We start from the raw sequence: 26,241 nt of genomic DNA, 5'->3' as shown, positions 1-26,241 counted from the left end.
TTATATTTCTGCCTCCACGAGCAGCAGTAGCTTCAGTTGAATACATTATAAATGAATGTAGTAGAAGAAGCTTTTCCCATGCCTTATAAAGGACTTTAATCTACAGATTGATCCATATGTCAATGATTAATTCAAAAGCCTTACATGCACGGTTCAGAAGTAACATTTTCTTTTTATATGAAACTCTGTGGCTTCAGGTATATCTTAAATTTCTTAACATGCTTTAAATTTGCATTGTCCAAAGGAGGACTGAGTATTTTACAGCGTATCATCTCATTAATACAAGAATGCCTCATACATCATTGGGCCTGCTAGTCCTGGCATTCAACGCAACCTGCAACTGCTTAGAAATGTGGAAAGAAACCCCAGCTCAAAGCAATACGAACTCAGACAAGAGCTGAAATTGTGGTGTCAGAAGTAGTCAGATTAGTTGAATGAGTAAGGATAATCTGAGCATGCAAATATACATCTCGCTTTGAGATACCTTTCCTGTCTTTCAGACAGTCTGACAGCCATTAAGTATATAATGCACAGCCTCAAAAGTCTTCTCATAAATTAACTATAGTCTATGAAAACTGAAATCCTTTTTTTCTAATTCCAGTCTTTTAAGAAAGCCGCACTTAATATGGCACTCTTTTATATAAACACTTTTCCTGTAGAACCGAGCAGACCAGTGATTTTACAAGGTGTGAATTATCACCCCTGTTAAATATATCTACATGAAGTACTGAGAAAGTAAAGCCACTGAGACCTTTGCCAATGCTGCCTGTAAAACAGATTTTGGTGTCTAAAGGAGGCAAAATAGTTTACTAAGTCTTTTTTCTGAGACAACTGAAAGACAACGGAAGGTCAAAAAGAACAATCCCACCCTCTAAAAATGTAGGGACTTTCAATAAGGAAAAAAAAATATTAAGCCTCTACTACCTACCAAAATTTTTGGATCAGTATTAAGCAGAATAGGAACTGATCTTACTATGAAAATATTACTCAACAGACTGACGGAAATTATTCCAGAGAAGGAAATTTAAGAATATGAATAAATGTGCCACTGAAGAAGGTTCAAAATGGCTTTGGTATAGGCAAGCTGTATTACCTGTATCTACTGAAGTTCACTGTAAAAACTGATGATCAAACTCACTTCAGAAATGTTTTAGATGTGTTTAGGTAACAACACTACAGGATAAGGGCACTTACTCTGTTCATTACTTTCGGCTGGCGACTCCTCATGACGAAGAAAAAATTTAACTTCTTCCCTGCGGGGACCCCATTTCTGTAGGTGATCGTACATCATGTGATCAAATGGTATGGGCCGCTCTACAAGTACAAGACCAAAAAACTTAGCACAACTGTGTTAAATCAAGCAAGGTTTTATAGAACTCTCATTAAGAATTAGAATGTCCTTTTTGTTAGCAATTCAATCTATCCAGTATGTTTTGTTTTATGCAAAATCAAAGGAACAGACACCAAGAGACAAGAGTAGCACTGAACTAAAAGCCAGCCTGTTGTTGTATCACGGCTCACTGCTTAACAGCAGTGCATAACCAGTTTGCAACACCAGACAAAAAAACCCACAACCCTAATTTAGGAATTCTTCATCACAACCTTTTCCACAATGCTGATCTTTGCACTTTTGCTCCTCATCATCACCAGACGAATATTTTGTTCTGTTATTAAAATGATTAATACTATTTGAACTCCAGGTTTCCACTCAGACTAAAAGTCTTATCCTTATATTGGCATTTCATCTCCTAAGAACTTGAGCAGGTGCTCCCACTCCAATACACCACACCAGACATTAACTTCCAGTATATGTGGAACTGCTGGCAATTGTTTGAACAAATAAAGGCTGAATTCTATGCAGCAGTCAGTCTTTGTTTTCCCACAAAGGAACGCAAAACATTCACAGAGTATAGTTATTTCTTCCAAATTGATCAAATATATTATTCCTGATAGGCTGCACAGTATATATTTAGTATTTCAAAATGGAAAAAAACATTTCAAAAGCAAAGTCTTCACTGTTGCCATGATTATACTTGCATTTATTTTCACATGTTTTCATTATGTTGAGAAAATCTCCCTTTCAAGATCCTTTAAGATCAATACGTAGCATTATAGATATCTTCTAATCAGAATAAAACTATACTAGAAGAGATTGAATTAGCTTTCCTAGCACCATGTAAAAACAATATTACTGCAGAAAATCAGGCTTGTATGGAAATCAAAAGGTAGAGTTTCATTCTTTGTTCTTAAAAGCAAAATGGTCTCTACCCCCAAAACTCAAACTGCAGTACAAAGACCAATGCTAATGATTTGTTATCCATTTCGTATTTAACCCATTTGACGTAAGACAAAATGATTCAAAGATATAACAGATATCTTGGGGAAAACTTGGGAAAAAACACATCACAAATAATGAAATTTACCAAAGTTTCTATGCATTCTGAACTACATAAATGTATACATGGCATGATACTCTTTGGATACCTAATTGTAGTATTTAAAGAAAAATACATTTGCATCATTTGATTCACAATGCCTTTAATACAATGAAGCGTCTTATCAAAATCATGGCAAATAGTGATTAACACAGTTTACCCACAGTTAGATCTAGCTGCTTTCAATGGGGAAGGGATGTTAAACCACACACTAAAAAAATTAATCAGCTGACTACTAGAAAAACTAAGGAAAAAAAAAAACTAAAAAAAACCCCCACCCTACTAAACAAAAACAAAAACCAAAACACACACCAACAACAAAATCATGACACCTCGATTAAAAAAATTAAAAATTAAATGCTTTTCTTTTTCTTGTTCCTTAGTCAAGTGGATGCCAAGAAGCCTTGTCAATAGTGTTTATGCAGAGAATAATGTGAGTGGCTTACTAAAACTCAGTCCATGAAAAGGAATTTTAAAAACATGATTTTCAGGTTTTTCAACTCCTAAAGTAAGGCAAGATTTCAAGTGCTTTGAAGCATATCCACTAAAACTGCTGCATGAGTCTTCTAAAGATCACAGAGTGTAAAAATATTTAAATGGTTTAGTTGAGAGACTTTACGACACAGAAGATAAGAATCATTAGGAAATTTTCCCAAATAGGAAAATTGCTAGGTAAACCTAGCGAGAACTGAAGCTTGATAACAAAGTACCAAGAAACTGGATGTCTGAACAGGGTTGGGCTAATTCTGGAATGGTGAGGAGTGGCCGCAGCGTTGCTCCTGGTTGGGCTGGTCTCCCATTAAAAGTCAGGCCCTGTTCATAGGATCTATTCAAAATAAAATGTTTTATTTACATAATGCACCTTGAAGAATCAAGGCTAATATTCTTCAGACATCATCATGGAGAGAAATGGGAAAAAAAACATTTTGTACAACTTTTATAATTCTTTCACAAAAAGAATTTGGGATACGTCGCCCTAAATTAGACAGACAACAGGTTAAAATAATAACGGCAACATCATCATCACTGAAACAGAGAAAATTAAGAAGCACTAATCATTCTGTCCAACTTAAGTAAAGGAAACAGATTCAGAGAAGAGAAAGAAGAGATTGACATTAACACTTGACACAAGACACAATGAGAACTGAAGTCCCTATTCCTTCCTTCAGTTTGAATTATTTAAATCCAGAAAAACTGCAGGAAGAAAGCAGGATCTTAGGATAGCACAAAGGGATATTTTCTGGAAATACTAAGTTTCAGAACTAAAACAAACAAAAAACCTACAGTTAAACTCTTCTCAGTTGTTTTAGCTTCAGACATAGTTATCAGTAATTGTTTTCATAATACTATTACAAACTTGAATTTTAATTTTAAAAAGTTTAAGTAGAAGAGAATGAAGAAAAGGTGAAATAGGCAAATGGGTGTGGAGTAATAATAAACAGATTGGATCCCTCTACTTTAACAACACATTAAAAAAATGTCTACAGAATGTTTGTTTTCATTAATAAGTGGAAATCCATGATATATGGATATATCCATTATTATTTGCAAAAAATGCCTTAGATTTTAAGTTGGATGAAATTTATGAAAGACTAACTTGAGAAGTTAGCTTGACTCCTTTCCTTTCAAGCAAAAATGTTGAGGATGGGCCAGTGTGCTGGTTTGACTGAAAATGAGTTCATTTTCTTCATGCAGTTAGAAACCTTTCTTTTTCAGGGAGAGAATGGCAAAAGTTTTTCTGTTGGAACTCTATATCCACTATTAAATAAGTTTCAGACATCAAAAACTGGTTTTATGCTACTTACAAGTATCCTTGTGTTTGTAATAAACACATTTAAAACATGCTACACATGAAACCAGAATACAAAGTAATGGATTATCACCATAGCAGGGGAGTTCACAGCAAGACCAGGAAGGAGCCTTTTCCCTTTCAGGTCTGCAGAAATACACTTGTAGCAAAAAACTATTTCTTTGACACTCACTTGCCTCTATGTTAAAACTAAATTCAGGAAGACCAATTAATACTAATTGCTGTAGGACATTCCAGGTGTAAATGCAGTGAATAATTGCGTACTGGGTGGATTTAAAGGCTGAAATTAATTCTCTCTTGAATCATACTACAAGTTCCTCATGTCACACCTGTCTTTCAACCTCCTTACCAATGGCTATTTGCAATAGCTGGGGAATGAGGAAAAATAGTCTGTGGGTTTTTTTCTCCTGCTATAGTTTGAGAAATCTGTGCAAAAAGAGGAAGCTTCAAACTGACAAAGCACAAGGTGCTATAAAATGTATTGATACATCAGGCACAAAAGCTATTGACTTTTTCAACTATTACTCATCTAAAGAAACTGGAAAGGAAGGGGAACAGCGAATGAAATACAAAAATCAAATGCGTATAAACCAAATGCTTATGCCATGCAGCTTTGAGAAGAAACAAGTTCCTTAACTCCAGTACAAACAATACCTAAACTTTTTCAATTCCTGGAAGCTCCTCAACCACTTCTTTGCCACACAAAATCAAACAGAGAAAAGCTAACACAATAAATAAACAAAAGTGGTTTTCAACAGCTAAGCTATCGTAATCTTCCTCTGAACTCTAGAAATCTTACATAATTCTTGCAACCAAACTTGCATGGATTTTAATAACATTCTTCTGAAAGACAAATGGTCTTTCTCATTTATTTGTGCAGAGGCAGTATTTTGTTAGATCGATGCAGTTCAGGAAATGGACACATTTTTGGGCACACAAATTTTTTTGAATCTGGTAATAAAACCACAATCCACGAGCCCCCATGCTTTGTATTTGAGTAGACATGTATTATTCAGTTGGGCCACCTAAAAGAGGCTGTGGCTACTTGCAGAACAGATGAGCTAAGGACACTCACAAGAGGACAGGTCAGACAGCTCTTTCTTACTGACAGAGCCGTGATTTTTCCCCTGTCCCACACAGAGACTACCAAGAAAACAGACCACTTCTGGTGCGTGACAAAGCCTAATGCGTTTGCTGAACTCATGATGTTCTGTATTAACTTTTGTTTTGAATTTTACTTTCCAAAATGTCTTCTGAAAGAACATTGGAGACCTCTCTTGAGGATGAGGGCTGAGGGGTCAGAGGCAGCAAAACAACAGAAAAAAATACTCTTCCACTGGCACAACATGCCACAGTTTCATAGCAAATTGCTTCACACTTCCCACTCAGAACCACAGTTTAAGTTGTTTTTGTAACTGTCGCATTTAACTGTTTACACTCGGGTTCTGCATCAGATCTCTGCTCCAGACAAAATTATTTTTAAAAACTTCCAGGAAAAGAGTTCTATTTTCCTTCAGCTGCTCCTGAGAATTAAAAATGTTATATTTATGCCCTGTTTAAAAAAAAAAAAAAAATCAGCTTGTTTCACTGAGAAACTTATGTACCCCAGACTTTGGAGCAAGAAGTTGAGGCCACCAACACACAGATTTTCTACCAGTATCCTACCTTTAAGAACAACAAACAAAATGCTTGTGCTGAAAAAAAGACTTAAAACCAGCATACAAGACAACATTTTTGCTGACAGTAGAGGCCTGTTTGAGAGATCCAGAAACATTTTTTTTTGCATTGTGTTTCATTTTGTATTTAATTCTCTCTAGTCTTTCCTGTTCCACACTTCAAATGAAATAGATCTATACAGTTACCACCTTGGGTATTAAGCAAGTGAAGCTACATTTGTGAAAGCACCTTCACGCAAGTTTTAAAAGAACCTTGGAGTCACAAGCACATTTTGAAAAGTTTGACAGACCCATTCAACACGTAGAAGCCTTGGGCAGGATTCTGCTCCTAAACGTAGCTGTCTGTGTGTAGATGTCTACTTCAGAAAATTGGGCAAGCTTAGATGATCGAAATGGAATAGATAATGACTAGCTGTGATCTCCATGTTCTGCTCACAGTAATATCTAGATCTCTATTGACTATGAGACCAAAGATGCATAATTTACAGGGTACATATCCAATTTTAGTTTTAGTCTCGACATCACAACTTCCTGGGTAAGTTTTATTTTCCACTTTATAGAAACTTCTAGCTTTAGATAACTAACACTTTGAGAAATAGTGTATTACATCCACAAATAAAAATATTTTCTCAATCTCAGAAGTTATTATAGAAAATGTGTGCTTGCACTTGCCAGGGTTGCAAGGCATAAGTGTCCCAGAAAGATGCTGTGGATCACTGGCTACAGTTTCCAGTGACCCTTTGAACTTAGTTGACAACATTCTCTGCATTTTTTTAAGAAGTGCACCCTCAAAGTACTGTGCAAGCAGAAGAACAAATAATACCATATATTGGAGTTTCACAGACAAGTGACGGGAAAATATTAGGGATATTTGAGTGCAGTTAAACACAGTCTGCAGATCCATTTTAGGAATTTATGTGATGCGCTGGGCATCATAGACTCTCCATAATCTAAACTTCCAAATTGAAAAAGTTTTAACCCTCTCTTAAGTTTTATCTTTAAGATGGTTTTCTAACTAAGAATGAACTGAATTTGTATTCCTACAACTGCAGATATGCTTAACTTATCCCCTCCTCACTCTTACCTAAACTCTGTGAGTTCCCATCCAGTTAGGAAACCACTTTTTGAGGCACCTTTTCCCTTTACAGTGTCTTAGAACAGTTTAGGGAAGAGGAAGAATAGCTTCCCCAGGCCGAAAATGTGCTAGATTGCTAACACTTACTATCTCCAAATGCATCTGAATGTCTGTTTTGTCTCCTTGATAAAAAGCCCCTGACCAAGATAAAACCCCTCAATGCAAAATTTAAGAATTAAATTCCAAGTTATGACCTCATCAATCTTTATATAAAACAGATGACATAAACAGCTTGAACAGGGGTGACCTTAGTAACTGAGGGCTAAGAACCTCCCCAGCCACCGATTCTACTCACATCTACACATCGATATACTATAACCTGGAGGCTTGCGCTATAAGCAATTGCAAGAACCCATCTCAAAACAGAATTCATAATAGGGCTGTTTTGACACACTCCTGGAAAGAATTGCCCACCCCATTATTCTATGAAACAGCAACGGCAACACAAATAGGATACAGGCACGAACTGCTACCTGCCCCAAGGGAGGCTGTCAAATCTTTGAGAGGAAATGTTCATGAAGAAGCTGGAGATCCTATGTCCAATTCTGACACAATTCTGCCTGCAGAACATCTGCTATTCATGATACAGAAGGAAAAAATCTATACCCATTCTTAAATTTCAAGTTGCGTTCACAGGCTTAATAGTGAGGAAATTGGATTGGAAAGAATGCAGGTGGTGATCTGTGCCCACTTACTGAAAGAGAAGATCACTGACATTATGAATTGTCATTTAAATACCCTTCATCCTATAGATGCTGTATGCCTATTTGAAATAAATGGCTTCTAGAAGTGAAAATAACCCCTTCATTTTTTTTTTTAGTTATTTTTATGATCTGGACACTGAATACTTCGTTTATGTAATTTGAAAAACTGAAATACAGAACATTAACATATCTTACACATGCATTTTATCAAATACTCCATGCTGAGGAAGAAAACAGAGAAGAAAAAGAAAAATCCAAGAACTGCATTAATCTCTACAGGTACTGAATTACCATACTTTGCATCAAAGTTTGCTAGGAAAAAAAACAAACCAGAACAAAACAAAGTACAATTTGAAATCATTAATATTGAAAAGTCAATCTTTTTTATAATTGGTACATATATTTGCATCAATTTCCACTGAACATTTTACTTACCATTTCCACGCCATACTTCAGCCAGATGGCAGCTTCCTTCTCCAGGCTCTTTGCAGAACTCTACTACATCGCGACAGGTTGTTTCTGGTGTAATTGGAACTTCTGTCAAAATCTGTTCATTGTTGCTCAAAAACACAGTTAATATCATCTGAAAGAAAAAAAGAAAAGTAGCAGAATATTAAAAAAAATTACAAGAAAAAAGTTACGGGTAAGATTTTTTAATTCCCCCGTAAATTGAAATGTATGCTTATGGTTGGTTACCACGATCCATCAAATAGTTTTCAGTTTCTTGTAACTTTGCCAAAGCTTAAGTTCTTTTTGTTGATTTTTTTTTTTACTGCATTGAATTAACAATTTTTTTAAAAAACTTCAGTTGAAATGGTTTAGTTCTGTCTGAAAATAAGGCTAGGAAGGAAGGAACAAGTTTTGGCTATGCTAGATGCTTGAAATCATAGCATTTAAATGTTGCAAATAAACACATACTTTGGTAAAGTAACCTGAGGGTTCACAAGCGGGCAACCCTTTGCATGATGGATGCAATTTTTGCAATTTGTCTGAAGATACAGTTATATTTGGCTGAATTGTAAGCCTTTGGTGTCACAAAATTTTCCGGGGAGTTCATTTGCTTAGTATACTTGCTAGAGCTAAAAACCTCTGAGAAGTCAGTTCTTTCTGTCCTGCTTTGGCACCAGTCCCCGAGCTCACTGTGTTGATCAGACGGTACGTGGAACCTTCCCACAGCGGAACTACGCATGCTCTCTGCTCTCAAAGTTACAACATCAAAAGAGTACTTTTCCTCTAGCAACTGCTCCCAGCTATTTCAGTTGGAAAATAGCCACAAAACAGAAAATAGCTTTTCTTCCCCCCACCCCCTGCTTAACGACGTTAAAGATGACTTGACATCAAGGAAAACAGAAACAAGAAAAAGTGGGATGATATCTATAGAGGGGAAAGCCTAGCACTAAGAGCTAGTACTAACCTAGGTCAATGCGAACTTCTGTTCAAATTCCATGCACCACCTTAAATAAACGTGCACAAATACATCCATCCGGAGATACTCCCATCCCTCTTCACGTTAGCAGGTGTAACTTCATGCTAAGTCAAACACTCAAAAACTGTGCACACTAACTTAACCCACCTCACCCCCTTGGTTCATATGTGTTATGATATTATTATTAATAACATGTTAATTTGCTATATTCCCCCTATTAAGGGCCTCTGCCTTATACAGTATTCTCGGTATTTGTTCTATAGGACCTCATGTAGTTTACTGCAGAAGCTGGAAGCATATAGTTAACAGCTTGTAAGAAGGAAAAGATCAAAAACATTCTACCAAGAAACAAGGTCCTAATGCAATGATGCTGACATGATTATTTTTTTTTGCCGAGTGAGACTTGTTGAGGACCAATAAAGGCTGTATTCAAAGATAGGTATTCCTATGTTACACTAAATCATCTAAAAGGTACCTGACCCTAAGCTCCTGCTTAAAATTAAACTGATACTTTTAACCACTCTCTTTCTCTGCACCTTAATTTCTCATCTGTAGTCACAATTCTGTTCTGTAAACTCATGGGCATGAAACAGAGATAACATGATGTTTAAATGATAAAGATACCATAATAATAATAATTGTCCCTAAAGACAGTCCCTAAATTAGTAATATTGTCTGCAAAGAAAGTTCTTTCAGATCTTTCCAGAAAATAAAATGTAGCATCACATATTGAACCACAAAGATTAAACTTAATTATTTAAAAGCTCTTCATTAAATGAGCACCCTCCACTTAAACAGAGTTGTGTTTCAATTTGCATAGGCAATTCTCAAAAACATTCATAACACTTTTATCTGTGGGACATATACATGCACCAAACTGGAGATTTGCATTAATAACAGCTAGATGCTGAGCGAGAGCAGTCTGTCTACTTCAGAAGCAGGCACAGGACAATTTCCAAGACAGCCCAGGCTCAAGCTCTCAGTCTCCTCGTCAGTCCTCCAGGCTATTTTCGTCCCTCTTTCTATTCTCCTTCAGCCTGCCAAGTTTGCACACTGCATCCTGAGGTTTTCAAATCACTATACTTGAACACAAGAAGCAGTCATCCACGGCTGCAAACACACTAGAATTCAGCCAAGTTTCTCCAACAGCAGCGCTAAAGGAAGCTATAGCAAAAGCTATAGTACAAGCTAAGAGGAAGTTATAGGATGCAGCCACAGATAATAATGAAAGTGCATGTAACTAACCACTATACACAGCTCATGGTTATTTTTCCCCCGTAGAAGATTCAGACAGAGTCTCAATATTTAGTGGCTGTGGGGTTTCAGAATAAATATCTGATGTGGAATCTAGTAGTGGAATTTGATCTCAAAGAGTCATATATGAAGATAAAACAACAGTCTGAAAAGAAAACTTAAGAGGTCATCTAATGCAGTCTCTTGGCCTCAGGCAGGATCAGCTATACCTACATTATTCTGCAGAGATGCTTGTCTAACCTGTTCTGAAAAACCTTTCATGATGGAAATTCCACCACTTCCCTGAACCATTCACCTCAGAAATCCAGGATTCCTGTTGCAAGGAGAAGTTTCTTGAAATCTAGTCAAAGCTTTCCTTGCCACTATTTGAGCCCACTAGTTCTTCTAGCCACAGGGGTAATAGAAAACACTTTTTCCCCCCCTCTCCTCTTTCTTTTCTCTGCAGTAAATTTAAGGAATATATAATAATTAAGTAAGTTAAATTAAACAACACCAGTCTGACAGAGAATTATTAATGCCAATATTATAAATACAGTTTCCCCATAACACTTCATAGTAATTTCACAAAACCCAAGTTTCCCAAACTTTATGAGAATGACAAGAGCACCTGACCATACTGAAGTTATGATATGATGCATACTGCCAATTTAGCATTTGTCCAAAAGACCTGCTTTCTTGTTATGAATAGATAAGTAGAATGACCTATCATCATGTGGCTTACATGGTTTCCAAGTTTCGATTTTTCTGTTGTTCTAAAGATAACACTGGCTGAGAAAACTCATTTAATGTATTTAAGATTATCTGTCTGCACCTGCAGACAGGCCGAAAAAGAAAACAAAGCTTTGGAGGTGTGAGTTATCCCATATATCTCATCCAATTCTCCATACATTCAGACCTCAACTGCTATATGAACTCGCAGTCCCATTTGCAAGACCAAGCCAAAATTTGCTCTACCTTGAGCACACCACTTTCTTCTCTCAGCTCCAAATGCACCAGTACTGTCTTCTCCTAAGGCAGGTGTCACCCACAATATCATCTGTTAGACAGCCCAGGGAGAGGTGTCGCACTAATGAGGAGGCAAGGTGCTGTAGCCAACTGTTGTCACTACACCTCAAGCAAAGCTCATGAAGTAAGGATTTATTTTTAACAGGTTGTCTGAGTAACACTAAAGAAACTGAACTACTGTGCTGTGAAACAGACGTCCTGAAATATATGCAGGAAGACTCAAAATACTGAACGTTATTAATATATTGCAATATTAATCAGATTTTCAAGTTAGTGCCATAGCTGTCGCTATTTGTGGTGGGGGTGGAATAAGAATCAGAGGTATTTCATAGTGATAAAATACAAAGAAGCATTGATGAGCCTGGAAATTTGCTGGTGAAGAATATGAGTAAAGCATACACATGAACTACACTGTACACCTACTGCAGCAAATCAGCTTTATGAAAAAGTATTAATCGCCAAAGATTAGGGCACAAGAATACTGATAACCCCCTTGATTTTCATTTTAAATTGATTCCTAAATAGGAACAACTGTAAAAACTTAACTTGTTAAAATCCATATTCTTTAAAAAGAGAACATATCCATTGTAGCATTTACTTGATAATCTCTCTTGTCACTCTTTCAAAACTTTTAATACATGGACACAATGTCACACAACAGGATCAAACCAACACTCATGAGTAAGTCACCTCAGCCCTACACTTCGCTCCTCCTCAACCCAGACATGGATGTTACCTGTTACTCTGCTGCTCCTGCTACCAAACCAATCGCTTCACTCCAACTTGCATTACTTGCATTACTCAGATCTCTGCCCGACAGATGATGTCAAATAGTTGTATGAGTTCCTCTAGTCCAGGGTGTTGAACCCATTTTCACCAGAGGCCACATCAGCCTCGCGGTTGCCTTCAAAGGGCCGAATGTAATTTTAGGACCATATAGATGTAACTACTCCTACATGTATACAGTCCTAAAATTACATTCGACCCTTTGAAGGCAACCGTGAGGCTGATGTGGCCCCCAGTGAAAATGAGTTTGACGCCCCTCCTCCAAGCTGTTGTCTTCCCTTGTTCTGTTCCCATCCCAATTCTTCTCTTCCAACAATACTTCCCATGTCATTTAAAGGACACAATAATCCCTGCAGTTTCTCAAGAAGGTAAAGATGGATAAGTCCACAAGATCTTTATCCTCACTTACTCTCTCATCTCTTTCCACAGACGGATAATGTCACCTACAAAAATTTCAATAGACATCATCCATAGACGTAACACAGTTTTATTTTTTGAAACCTGATCTCTTGCTAAGGAAGCTAAAATGTTTACAATCTTCAGTCATCTCTTGCGAATGCCTAGTTATCAATTCAAGTTCCATACGGCTGTAACACAGTCCTTGGCCACTTTTCTCCAATGACTCTCTAGATTTCACACCCATAAAAACACACAGGTATCTATCACTATGAGCTGTAATGCAGGTATTGCTGACATCAATCATTTTCTCAGTCTTGTGTCTCAGATTTACCTCTAGTTTTCCTGCATAAAATGTAAAACATACATCACTAGGTTTTGGGCTTTTGGTGCTTGTGGTTGGTCTACCTAAAGCTCTCAGAATGAAAACTCACCTACTAGTGTCCCAGCTTTTCACTGGTGTGCCTCTTTCACTCATGATGCATATCACAGCAAAAAATGATTCTGTACACCTTTGACCATGTTGCGTTTCTGTGTCAGCCCTGGTAATCACAATTTCCTGGTCTTCACTTCCCCATTGTGACATGGAATCTTCTTCCCTATCGCTTTTACTCTGTATCAAGAAGTTGATGCTGAATTGGTCCTTTAAACCAGTTTCTACTCTTCACACACTAAGCAGGTGCTTTCATGCTTTCTCCCATGTTGCTCATCACACCTCATGGGCACCTGCAAAGCAACCTCATTATTTGCCTTGAAGACCCTCCTTTGCTGTTGTGGCTACAACACATATTGGACAAAGTAAACTGTCAATATGCTGACTAGCACTGTCAATCAGGCTGATAAATATTGTTTTGTCTACTTAGACTTTCCAACTGTCCAGTTCATCTCTTACTTCATTTCAAACCAAGAGTCCAAGAGCTGTGCAGCAGAGATGCGTTCATAACTTGTCTACCACAGCAGAGATCCCACAAGGCCAGAACCAAATGGCTTACATGCTGCTGTAGAGAAACAAATCATCTTTCAAATGAGTCTGATTTCTTCTGTTGTATGTGAGCTTGTTCAGCCTGTCCTAGAAACCACCTTGACTTCCCTGCTTGAGCTTTGCAAATCCATTTGCACTCCCCTAGTACAACGCAATTACTTACAATTGGAATAAAACTTGACCACCACCATAAAACCAGAGGATGGCAGCTGATATAGCATGTTGTTTCTTATTTCAGAAATGGCCTAGAAAACTAAAACTCCCAACTGCTGAATGAAGCCTTTGCCTTGCCATTTTTCTACAATCTTACTGAAAAAAATACAACTTTTTAAATTTTCAGCTAATGTCCTGAATTAAAAACCAGGTATACATTGAATTAGATCCTCTTTAACAACAATTTTCATGGAGACAAGAAATACATCTTACTCAACTACTATCTTATGCTAACAAGACCTGAAACACTGGTGCTTGAGAAGGAATAAACTGTACACCCACACTTCCATTGCCTTATGCTCAACTTAATTTACTAACTCAGATAGATGATACAATAAATACTAATTTATACAGTCCCTATATAAGTACTTTTCTCCTGATACCCTACTTGCAGAAAATTGAATTATTTAAGCTATCAGAAAGCAATCACACAAGTACTGTTTCAGGACATGCTGAAACATTAGAATTTAAAACAAGTTGAGATTATTTTCTTATAGTAATGATCATATATTCAAGTAGAAAAAAGAGAAATAGCAAGTTTTGGGGATGAAGATGAGAAATTACTCAGCTGGCTTTTTACATATGTTTTTAACTAAACCCCATGTTTCCACTCAAAACATGGGTTCCTGGCAAAAATGGATCAGATGATCATTACTCTTCCCACATATAACCTATTTTACATCCACAACACCACAGTAATCTAGAAAAGTCACATCTATGAAAGATTAGAAGCAAGATCATTCAAGCAGTGAACAAAAGGTTAAGGAAAAAAAAGTCACATCCCAAGAAAATGAAACTCATTAAACTTTCCCTTTGTGCTATCCATTGCTCTTATTACCCAAATTTAGATATAGGAAAGCCTAAGGGTATAGTGGATAATAGATATTTTTGTGTTAAGAACTTGTGCCAATTTAAGCATTATCAAGCATATTATTGGGAGTTAAGAATATATTGGATATTTAATACCAGTAAATTCACACGCCATTGTTTAGTCTTATTAAATTTTCACTTTGCCTTTTTTTTTTTAACCAACCTATAAATTTAAATGTGTAAAACTAAGATGCAACAAAAGCAACAACACCCTCTTCCTCCAGCAGAAGAGTGATCAGACATTTCAAATATATGAAATGTCTATGATTAAAAGGCTGACACACAATGAACTTAAAGTACAAGACATATTTCTGATAGAAATGCCAACTTTATTCCTTCTGTTTCATGAGAATGTGAAACCATTTCCTTCTCACCATGCATTTTTCCCTAATAAAGAGTTCCAAAAAATCCACTCACGATCTTGTGTTTTACTATTTCAGAGCACTTGATTCTACGATTCACTTAGTGGTGCCTACAACTCCAAGACAAGAACAATGAGCAAAGTAAAGACTTATTCAAAGTAAATCTCTTTTGTAAGGTAAAGACCTCAACATCTCCCAAGAGGTTTTGATAATTTTCATCCTCGTCCCAGGAGCTTACTACACTTAAGGTTCTACTAGAGTGGTTTTAACTAAAACATTCAAAATCAGATCTTACTGACATGTCAAGGCCACATCAATCAAATATGAACTTCAACTAAGACTGAGGCTTTTAGTTAATAGAAAAATTACAGAATGAGATACAAGCAAAATATGAAGAGGTGAAAATTTGTTGATGAGACATACTAATATGCACAAGTCTGCAGACAGAATAGTCAGAGAAAAAAAAGTTACAAATTATTTCATTATTTCAATTATTTCATGCAAGTTTGCTTGCCTGGAATTCGTGCCATTACATAAATCTTGCATCAGCTACAGCTGTAGAAATTCTAGTTGCATATTTCAAGCACTGGAGCAGTTTTAGCTTTATTTGCAATATGAACACTGTCCCTTCTTAAGATTATAGATTTCATTTGTTGAAGCTTTAAGCAATTTCATTTTAAAAGAAATCAGACTATGAAATTATAACCACAAAACTGTTTTAATTAAAGCCATCTAAAGATACATTCTTGAGTCATGTCATAAGTATTTTTTTATACTGTTGAATTTCAGGCAAACCTCAAACAAATCTCTGTTGTTGATTACTATGTGTAAATCCCAGAAAAATAGTAGTAAGATTAAACCATTTCACTTCCCTATATTAAAACCAAACATTTAATGTCCACCTAATAAACAAGTTATTCACCAGCATGTTTTGTTCCAATAATTGTTAAACTTCAGAATAATCTGTCATTTTTTAAAATAGATCTCTTGAAGAATTTCTTGCAATATGTTTAAAAGTCCTGTTTAAAATAAAAGCATCAAGACATACAGCAAATTTATTATCAGTTACTGTGCTTTTCATCAGAAGACTTCTTTCTTTTGACATCTTTTCCTCTTCTCCGTATATGGGGTGAGAAATAACTACATTAAATTCCCATATTTCTGAACACACTCCCTCACATCCAAGCTGTACACACTTCGAGTTCAGGCCAAAATGTGAAGTCCAGTAACGTCTTTTTAACTGCATTAGTAAAATTCACAAAGGTAGTACAACCAACATACTTCAGTTTGCAAAGAATACAAAACTGAGTCAAGTTTTCTGGCAAACTGCAGACTTGTCAAACCAACAACATGTTTCATACTACACTTTCAAATTTGAAGCCCACTGCCTCCATATAGCCTGCGAAAGAATTCACAAAATGGGGAGCAAGCCTCAGAAATTAAAAATATGTAGCATTTGGCTATGGGCTACTAACAAACATTAAACCCATAAATTTCACTATTGATAAACATAAGCATTTATAAGATTACTCAAAAATAAAAATAAGTTACTATTATTCTTGGATAATGCTTGTAGTTTTGATCAAATCTGAAAATTTAATGTTGTTTAAAGCTACTTCGACTATACTTATCTCACAAAAGCATTTTTTGCGTTAGCTTGTACACTAGTTTGCATTAACTTACCACTTTGCAATCACCACAAGAAAAAAATAAATTGATCCACATTGACATCCACCTCCATCAGGCTCTGCACAAGAAACCCGGCTACAGAAAACATAACCAGGAGAAAAAATATAGTATTGCCAGACTTGCACCAACAGACTTTGTGATGGGATATAAAATTACAGCTCTTGCTAGAGCACAGAAATAACTTGAATTAAAAAATAAAATAAAAATATAAAAGTATTTAACTCCTCTTATAGATATGTGGAGGTACAGCACTAGAAGAAATCCTTGAACAAGATTTTCCTACATTTGTATAAGGCCTACATGTATGCAATGGCTTAAGGAACTGACAAAAACCACCGACACTTCCTCGCAGGACTTTCAAGACTGTTGCCTTTGCCCTCTTCAGTAAATGAGCTTACATATGTGACAGCAGGTGTTCAACAGGATTCAGACTACTTCAAAAACCTACACCTACTTGATATTTATTTGCTGAAGAGATACTTATTACACTTTCTTGCTCTTTGTTACTGAAAGATAAAAAGCTACAGCATCAGTTGTAGATCTGGAACTTGAAGCCTCCTTCCGTGGCAGGCTTTTTGCAGGACAGAAAAATAAGCCAAGGTTTTTCTAGAGGCAGGACACATATTTACATACAACTAAGCAAGACAGATCTACAGATTATTAAATGAAAGGTATTGTAGTACTTAACTGAAAGACTTCCAGAGCTCTAGGAAAACAATACCTAATGAAAACAACAGCAACTTAAAGTTCACTTGTGTAAACAACACAAGAACCCACAGACTCCAATGGGTGTTCTATGGACTGTGAGGTGCACGACATGACTAGGGCTAAAAAAAACCAACCCACAACTGACCTAACAAATGTTCGGTTTCTAGCATCTGCCTCAGACAGATGAGTGTCACGATCATTTAATATATTATAGATCATATTTTAGACTATACTAGAAGTCACAGTCAATTCATAGTACTAAACCACTGCCAGTTCTCCAGATACTATCTTCACAGAAGCTGTTTGTTGTTTGTCCCAACATTGGAATGCCTTCTTTTAGATTCGGATGGTTCTGTTAAAAGCAAGCAGGTGCTGAGACTCGGATAAATTAATTTAAAAGATGGGCAGTAAATATGTGGCTACAGAAGGGAAAATGGGTATAGCTGAAAAGGGACAAGTTAAAAGAATAAAAGAGGTTGCATTACAAATGTAACTATTAAATTAAAAGGGAGTCTGTCCAAGTGCAATATTTAATGTCATTAGCTAAAGGAACACAGCCTAAAGTTAGAGAAATCTATAAAACATGCATGCCTCTTGTGATGTTTCCTAGTGGAAAATGTAATTTGGCACTTGCTACAGAATGAGTTCAACATCCCTGAATCGTATTATCTGTTGGCTTGATTCCTATATTGCTACATCTGGAGAAACAGCAAGAGATCATGTTGTTGCTCCTTGACGCAAATAATTCTACCAAAGGACTGTCAAGACGCTAGTTACCATGTAAGAGACTTCAGAACACAGGGATAATTCTAGGTATACCGACGAGCTCTTGCTGTGCACATTTCCCCACTAGGCAACATACGTCACAAATAGAGAGATTTTTATTCTTTACAGAACAAGGCTTTGAAATTTTGTTGCATTCCATATGTGGGCCATATACTATCTTTCATGATACACACAACTATTATTAAAAGGTAGAAGCTGGAGACTCCTCTTGAAAGACTCTCTGCTCTGATCAGTTGATGCTCGATTTCCCAAACCCCTTACGTGGTTCATGACAACTCAACACATAAAAATAAGTACTCTCAACTTGCAGATTAGTATCCTCTGATTCATTATAGGACTATTTCAAATGAGTCTTTGCCATCTAGCAATGAAGAACAAAAGACTGATCTTAAAATTAAGCAGCTCTAAAGAAGTCCCAGAGTTTTTCTGACACTTCTGACTTTGTTAAGGATACTGGTTTTTATCTTTTAGAATATTTTTTGTGTGTGAATCTTAGGATGACAAACATAATCTAGTATTGCCTGCCTAATTTCAATAAGATTTATCTAAAGCACCTTGAAAAAACAACAAAAATGAGCAGGCACATCAATTTTGTGCCGATTACTAAATAAAAATGTAAAAGAAATTGCTAATCTATTTAAGAAACTAGCAAATAACCCTGCTATAACTAAATATTTTAGTAGTTGCTTAGGCCTACTAATATGAGAAGTCCTTAAACAATGGATTCTTGACAAATTCTTTTTAAAAAACTGCAGCAGGTGTTGCATTTGCAAATGCATGGAACACCAGTAACACACAGGGCAAGTCAGAAGTTCAAGGGACAGCAAAACTCCAGATCAAAACAGCAGTCACATCAGTGCAGTCATCTTCCCTGAAATCCATTTGTCCGTAAACTCTGATAGCTCTATTTTGATAAAAAATAAACATGTTGTCCACATTTCTACTATTCTTCACATTTCCAACTGAGGGTCCTCCAAATCAAACGGTTCAGAGAGTTAAGTGGGAACCCCCAGTACACGGTCAGGTGCGACCCCATGGCCCCAGTGGGAAAGGAGAGAGGAATCACTGGGGCACTACAACCCCTTCTCATTGTACAAGATCACAAACACAACACGGTGCTAATGTTCAGAGCTCTAAATCTTTCATATCTGTCTAGGTAACCAGCATGTCATACATCAAATGCATTACAAGCTTGAAACAACAGTCCTAAAATATTAACTGCCCCTTTCGTTTCAGCAGCTGATGAGATATGAATAATATGTTTAAAAATACTACTAAATATTTTACTTTCCAAATCATTACAGAAGACGTGTTGCTGAAGAACATTGTAAGACAACTGTAGTGCTGTAAAATCTGCAGTAAACTCAGGTGAACTGGTAATAAATTAAAAACAAAACTAAATCCAAGATGACTCAGCTTCAGAGATCATTTTATTACATAAGAATCTCAGCTTTCCAGTCAGGGGGAAAAAAAGTCATATTTACAAAAAGGAAAGGTAGAAAAGCGAAAACAAAACAAACAAACAAAAAGAAAACATACACCCACAAAAACCCCAAGCCAAAAAACCCATACCCAAACCAATAAACCATGCACCACACACACAAAACCCCAAACTCTACAAAACACACCACCTCCACAAAGACTCAAGAACCAGATGACAGGTAAGAAAGGAAAAAAAAAAAATCGAGTTTTTTATTTTTATTTGGCAGGGGATATGGAGAGAAGTCCTATTTAAGGCTTTTGAATATTGGGATTAGCAATACTGTAATTTACTTTGAAAGAAAGCTCATTCTGATGACACAAGGCAAAGCTGAAGAGCAGAGTTAAGCATGAGGTTTTGGGTTAATTTCCCTGAAAGACAACTCTTCAAAATCCACATGCAACAAAAGTGTCCCACAGAATTTGTATTGCAGAACCGAGTGTTCTTGAATTATTAAAAATATTTTGGCCAAGGCTAAGGAAAGGGAGGTGCCGATGTTTCTACAGTCTTGCGTTTGACCTTGTCAACAGCTACAGCAAAGTCATCCAAAATACACTGAATTCCAGAAAAGCCTGACCTACCTACTGCATTGAAAATAACCTCATCAAAAAAGTACAGGATACAAAGACAGACATTTGTGTCTTCTCATTTACAACTTTTCAACAAAACAAAACACTCATACAAAAAAGCATAAAACAATACCAACCAACACCGCATTTTTACTAAAGGCATCATGCTTTCTGACTATTAATAAAGGCGATTTGCAGCACCAAACATTGCTTTTCCATTTTATAAAGAGTAACAACTTTTATGAAATCTACAGACACACACCCAAACGTAATGTTGCAACTGGAATCAGTACTGCTCTTTTCTTCTGTTTTCAATAGAGCAAAAGAAGATGGGACTGCCACAGCTTTCTCCCACCGAGTGGAAAGTATTAACAAAATACTGATTGTTTAGTGTATCGCTTTCAGGGAATAACAACCATTCAATCCTAGATGTAATGTTATCTGGTTTGGCAAAAATATAAAAAGTGAAAAGTGAATACATCCTTTGGGATTCAACAGGCAGTCTGCAGAGTTCTCCTTCCATCGGAGAGGAAATTGTACATAATAGGAAATAACTTTCCAGTGTATTTCTTTAGTTTTCAAATGTCAGATTTAAAAAAAAAATAAAAGCTGTTCTGTTTTACTCTCAGCTCTCCACTTGGGCTGAATCAAAACCAACTAATAATATTTTTTTTTTTTTTATTGAACAACTTATGCAAGGTAAAATTAAAAATTTCAGACATTTCATATACAGAAAAAAACCCACATAAGGCAATAATCTCTGGCCTTCAAGTAAAAATCCCACATATACACATTCTAACCCATTATAAGGATGAACTATTTGGCTTTACAAGAAGAAATCCCCAAATGCTTAATTTTACAGCAAATAAACAAAAATCAATTTAATCTCACCTTCTTTTTCATAATTCTGTCCCTTGTCCAGTTTTTAGAGTTAAGTCCAGTCTTTTCTGGTAGCCAGGATTTCTCTTTTGATGTTTTTATAATATTCTGAAGAACCATCCTTAAAATATTCTTCATGTGGATAGTTGTAAAAGCAGTGAATATAAAAGTATTAAGCAAAAACTTCTGTGCAACAACTACAGTGAAAAACTACTTAAACAGAGTATTTTTGGTCTACTGGCATATGAATTCAAGCAGTAATGACGAGCAGTGATAAGATGTTCTAAAGAAACAAGACAGGCCACAGTTGTGACAGGAACAAGATAGGGTAGATCAAGTTTCACCTAATTAGGCAAGGTTGCAGTAGGGGAGTTCTGCTATCCGCTGGTTGTGCAATAGTCATCTTTCTTTGCTATTATAATAATGACAAACAGTAAGTATTCATTTTAAATTTACATATAAGGTTCTGACTGTCTCAAAAGAGACAGAAGTGATTTTCCGGGTGAAGGAGGCAATGATGTGAGCAGAAGTTCCATGAGCAAATATTCCTGACAACTATGAAAAGATATTTCCATGACACATTTTCTTGAATCAGGAAAATGTTTTAAAAAGACCAACCATCTTAAAAACCAAACAATAACAACAAATCCACCATGGATTTATGTCTAAAAATACTACAGTTCAAGCACTACTCCATTCTTGGCAAAGTCTCTCTTCTTGCTGGATGTATTTCAAGCAGCATAGAATATAAACCGGTAAACTATGTTTCTGATTGCCTCGTCATGTCAAGGGACAGCGACTGTTTATCATCATTCCTGTCAACACTGTACAGGATCCAGAGTGGGGAACAGACAGAGATGGCACCAACAGAGCACCCAGCTCTTACTCTACAATTGCAGGAGCAAAGCACGTTCTCCAGCTGGATCCATTCCCTTTGTAGAGAAAACAGAGAGAAAGTGAGCAAGTGACCCAAGGGGGTAAACGAAAAAAAAAAGTCCAACCCACACTAAGAAAGATCAACAGGAGCTGAAAGACCTATCTGTCTTAAAACAGAGCTATGAGCTACAGTTTCTGTGTAGCACCTTACACATCGTATGCAGGAAAGGAAAAGTAATGGGTTCTCAGCTCTATTTGTGAGCCACAGAATTGTTATATTACCCTTCCCTACAAGCAGCGGCAGAGAAGAAAAAGCTAGTAAGATACTGTATTTAGCCTGCTTCAACATTCAGAAATAGTACTGTCCTCCCTTAACACATCTTGTCAGTAACAAAAACATTCTGATCCCATGCAGTATTCCTTCCTCCTCAGCAAACACGCATCTTGTTGAGACATTTATTGAGAATATAATTGGTTGAGTCATTTCAGACTTACAAAATGCTGCAACTTAAAAAAAAAAAATCACCTGTTAGCAACTGAGAACTTTTTAAATAAATGAGAAACTGGAGGATATTTATTAAAAAGGTTATTTTGTTTTTGGAAGGACAGAAAAATCTAATCTGGTTATTCTCCAAAACCAGATTGTATCTTTATCTGCCAGAAAAACAAACTGTATCACATGAATAAATATTTGAGAGGAAAAGCTGGGTCTATATTAACACATATTGTGCCACTTTTCCATCTATGGCTACTGGCTGAATTCTTCTAAACAAACATATAAAAGTTTCCCTTGCAATAGAAAGGCACGACATGCACATGCAGACCAGAAGTACATGGGGGGTCCAAAACTAAAGCTTGTCATCTCTACTGGGTAACTGGGGTCTTTCAAAAGAAGAAATTGAACTAAAATAAGCATGTGTCACTGAACCTCCCTTTTATCCTGCCATCTGAAATAACTGAAAACACCTGTCTATATTTTGTTAAATCATATAAATAATAAAAACAACATAAGCATAATATAGTCCCTTACTTTCTTTCATATAGTCTGTAGATGTACTGTCTCCATATTATCAAATCCAGTGCAATTAATTGCCTGACTGATCTGTAACTGTTACTGTTAAGTAGATAAATATAAATCTAGGATATATGCAGAGAGATAAGGATACCACAACTTCTGGTTGCTTAATATATTATCAGCATCAAAATCCTAGATTAAAGAAACAAGGGAATTTTTCTCCCAAAAATGTAAGAAGGTTTTGAATGTTCTAAATGAAGGAGACGAGGTACATGCAGTATTTCATAGACGTAAGTTATGATCCTATATTAAATGTAAAAGCCCTGCAAAATCCGAGAAGACTTGTCCTATGGGACAAAGCTCATATTTAGCAAACCTATATATCTGCAGATTATGGAAATCACTCAGTAGGAAAGTAAATGCAGTCCATGATCCTACTAAAGTATTTTAACATGAAGACACTCATGACCTCTGAAAACCACATGGAATGACGTAGGAAAAAGAATATAAAGTAAAACTGAAAATATAATTCCCCAAAATGTACACAACTTTACATTAAGTATCTGCACAAAATGGAAAACTGCTTAACACAAAGCTATAGATTAAAATTGGTGGATTTGAGCAACTAAGAATACACAGAGAAGTAAGAGACAAATATGAAGAAAAGCAAGAGTTCAGAGGAAATAAAATACAACACTGCATGCAGGGTACCACTAACTTTAAATTAAGGCTTATTTAACAACTTCTGTTCCACCTTGCCAGCCTATCTTTCTCACTATTTTCACTTCTTTACTTCTACTATATAAGCTATATTGTAAATGCCTAATATGCAAATGTACTGTTTATTTATTTTGAACACGCTTAACTACAAACATGCATGATTCCACGGAGGCCCTCTAAGATTTTCCACATTTGTGGAAAATCAATTTAAACAGACACCTTCAGATTACTTCCAGATGAAAATTAACATTATAATTTGCATACAAGATAAAGACTGAAAAAAAAAACCCAACCTGGCTTGTTTGCTTTCTATACATTTTCTTTCAGTTTCTCCAGTAGGATTAATCAAAAAAACCCATGGAACACACTGGGAAAATTGAAAACAAAACAAAACAAAACCAATCCAACTCCCAAAAAGTCCCATAAAGTTTTTCACAGGTCATTGTAAATAAATAATACTTAATGAGACAGGTACCTAGGTTTACTTATCACTTCCACCGAGGTTTAAGAAACATATAAACTTAGTTGTAAGTTTACCTATTTTACTGAGGTAAAAAAGGGATGTTCTATTACACTAGAACTGTACATTCACCTATGTAGAGTTTGAGTTGTGGTGACCGTTTTTCCTTTTTCCAAACAATGGGTAAATAATATAAAAGTGAAAAAGAATTTGATTTAAACATGTCAAATACATATATTCAAATATATACATTCCACATTGAAAATAGAAACTGTGCTTAGTATGCTCTTTTCCAGCGGAGGGTGTTAGGGGTGGTACGTGTCCAGGGTGTGTGGAAGGGATTTTGCCAACTACACTCCAAATGAGTTTAGAAACACAGGAGTATCCCTGAGTCCCCAGCACATCAGACTATTTATTCCAGTATGTATATTTTTATATATTAGTGTCTGTAGTCATAGCTACACACAACATTCACATTTTTGCATTCTTTCACATCTTTGAAGGCATCTTTTCTCACAACAAAACTGCAGTGTTTAATAGAACAACTGAAGGACTGGAGGACCTTGGTCCCCACTTCAGGTGGGGAAAGGAAGACAAAAGATTTATAAAGAAATACAGATGCAATCAGAACACTTATCTCTGAGCACTGGAAGAAAAGATGCTAGGGAGACCTCACTGCTTGAAAAAATTCTGTATCATTTGTGAGATAATAAGAAAAAGCTGACCAAAACCTTTTTTCTGCTTCTGAAAGATACAGGCAAGTACACGCACTCCAGATCAAGCTTATTTGTAATTTTGTGCCAAGGCTTCTCAGTTCTTCAGAACTCAGTGAGCAAACTGAGCAATATTTGGTAGCGTCAGATGACTGGGGGAAGGGAACAGCAGTAAAACGGGCTAATCCAGCAATGTGTTGAAGACTCAAATCACAAAGGTTTGTTAGTTTGACTGTTATAAAACATCCAGAAATACAATAATGCCATATTAGAAACACTGTATAGTGAATCCTCTGATTTAATGTGCCCTTCATGTCCCTTGAAGTGTTTTTTCAGACTGTAATTTTGTACTGTAAATACAAAAAATCCACTATAAAATGGATATCAAAGTTGTCTAAAGGTTGGTAAATGTGAAAGTAAATAAAACTCAACAATTCTGTTTAGCTAAAAATGAGCAAAAACACAGTAGTTGATACAGAAATTAAATTATTCTGATGTAAGTATTTGTTTAAACTGATTTCAACCTCCTTCACCACTTTACCTCCTATCAGTGCTACAATAACAAATACTACTGCTCTCCACAATCTAAAAAAATTTTAAAAAATAAAAATAAAGTGCTGCAGTCAGGAACTTGGTAGGGGAGATATTGTAAGCAACAGACTTGAAACTGATTGTTTCACTGTAAAGCTTGGATTTTTGTAGTATATTCCCATATCCAACAAGCTCTTGCTTAAGAAGTGGTAAATGACAATAAAATGGTAAATACACTGCACTGTTAGTACACCAAGAAGGTATTTAGAAAAATGGTTGAAGGGTTGAAAAGATTTCCAAGTGACATGAGCTGGAATAGACACCAATGCATGTGATGTGGTTTTAAAATAATTACATTGATCCTGACATTATTTAGAAGCGTAAAGGAGGTCAACCATTACAGATCTTTTTTCCACTATCAGAAGTAAAGGATTCCAACTTGCAGCTAAAATTTTCTGAAATTTAGATAACTTGGGACAATAAAGCATTACGTAAGGAAATTAATAACCATCAGGCATGCTGAGACATTCAGGGCTGCACGCAGAGATGAAGCTGCACACAGAGATGAGTTTCACAGTTTATTTTTATAAGACACTGTTTCAAGAATTCAATAATCTCCCAAAGTGTACACATGGTCCAACTTTTTGCAGCCTGAATAGTAATTAACCCATTCGTTACACCGCAGGATCATCCAAAATTTCAATTCCAGGAACTTGCTGGAAAATCTAACAACTTCTCTTTCGATGTGTCTGAATAGCAAC

At 36.1% G+C, this 26,241-nt stretch overlaps 1 protein-coding gene across 4 annotated transcripts in view; it reads right to left on the bottom strand.

Moving 5' to 3' along the window:
- Positions 1-26,241, bottom strand: part of PPP1R13B (protein phosphatase 1 regulatory subunit 13B) — a 72,830-nt gene that overhangs the window by 36,766 nt on the left and 9,823 nt on the right. For all 4 annotated transcript variants that reach the window (XM_082057901.1, XM_082057902.1, XM_082057903.1 and 1 more), the window contains exons 2-3: positions 8,196-8,343; positions 1,195-1,314 (exon numbers count right to left, since the gene is read on the bottom strand). In XM_082057901.1, coding sequence (XP_081914027.1) covers positions 1,195-1,314; positions 8,196-8,343 — 268 coding nt within the window. The remainder of the gene's footprint in view (positions 1-1,194; positions 1,315-8,195; positions 8,344-26,241) is intronic.

The sequence above is a fragment of the Streptopelia decaocto genome (assembly GCF_964273445.1).
Source record: "Streptopelia decaocto genome assembly, chromosome: 7".
In the NCBI taxonomy this organism is placed as follows: Eukaryota; Metazoa; Chordata; class Aves; order Columbiformes; family Columbidae; genus Streptopelia; species Streptopelia decaocto.
The sequence above is the reverse complement of the archived record's forward strand: the minus strand, read 5'-3'. Positions and strand labels throughout refer to the sequence as shown.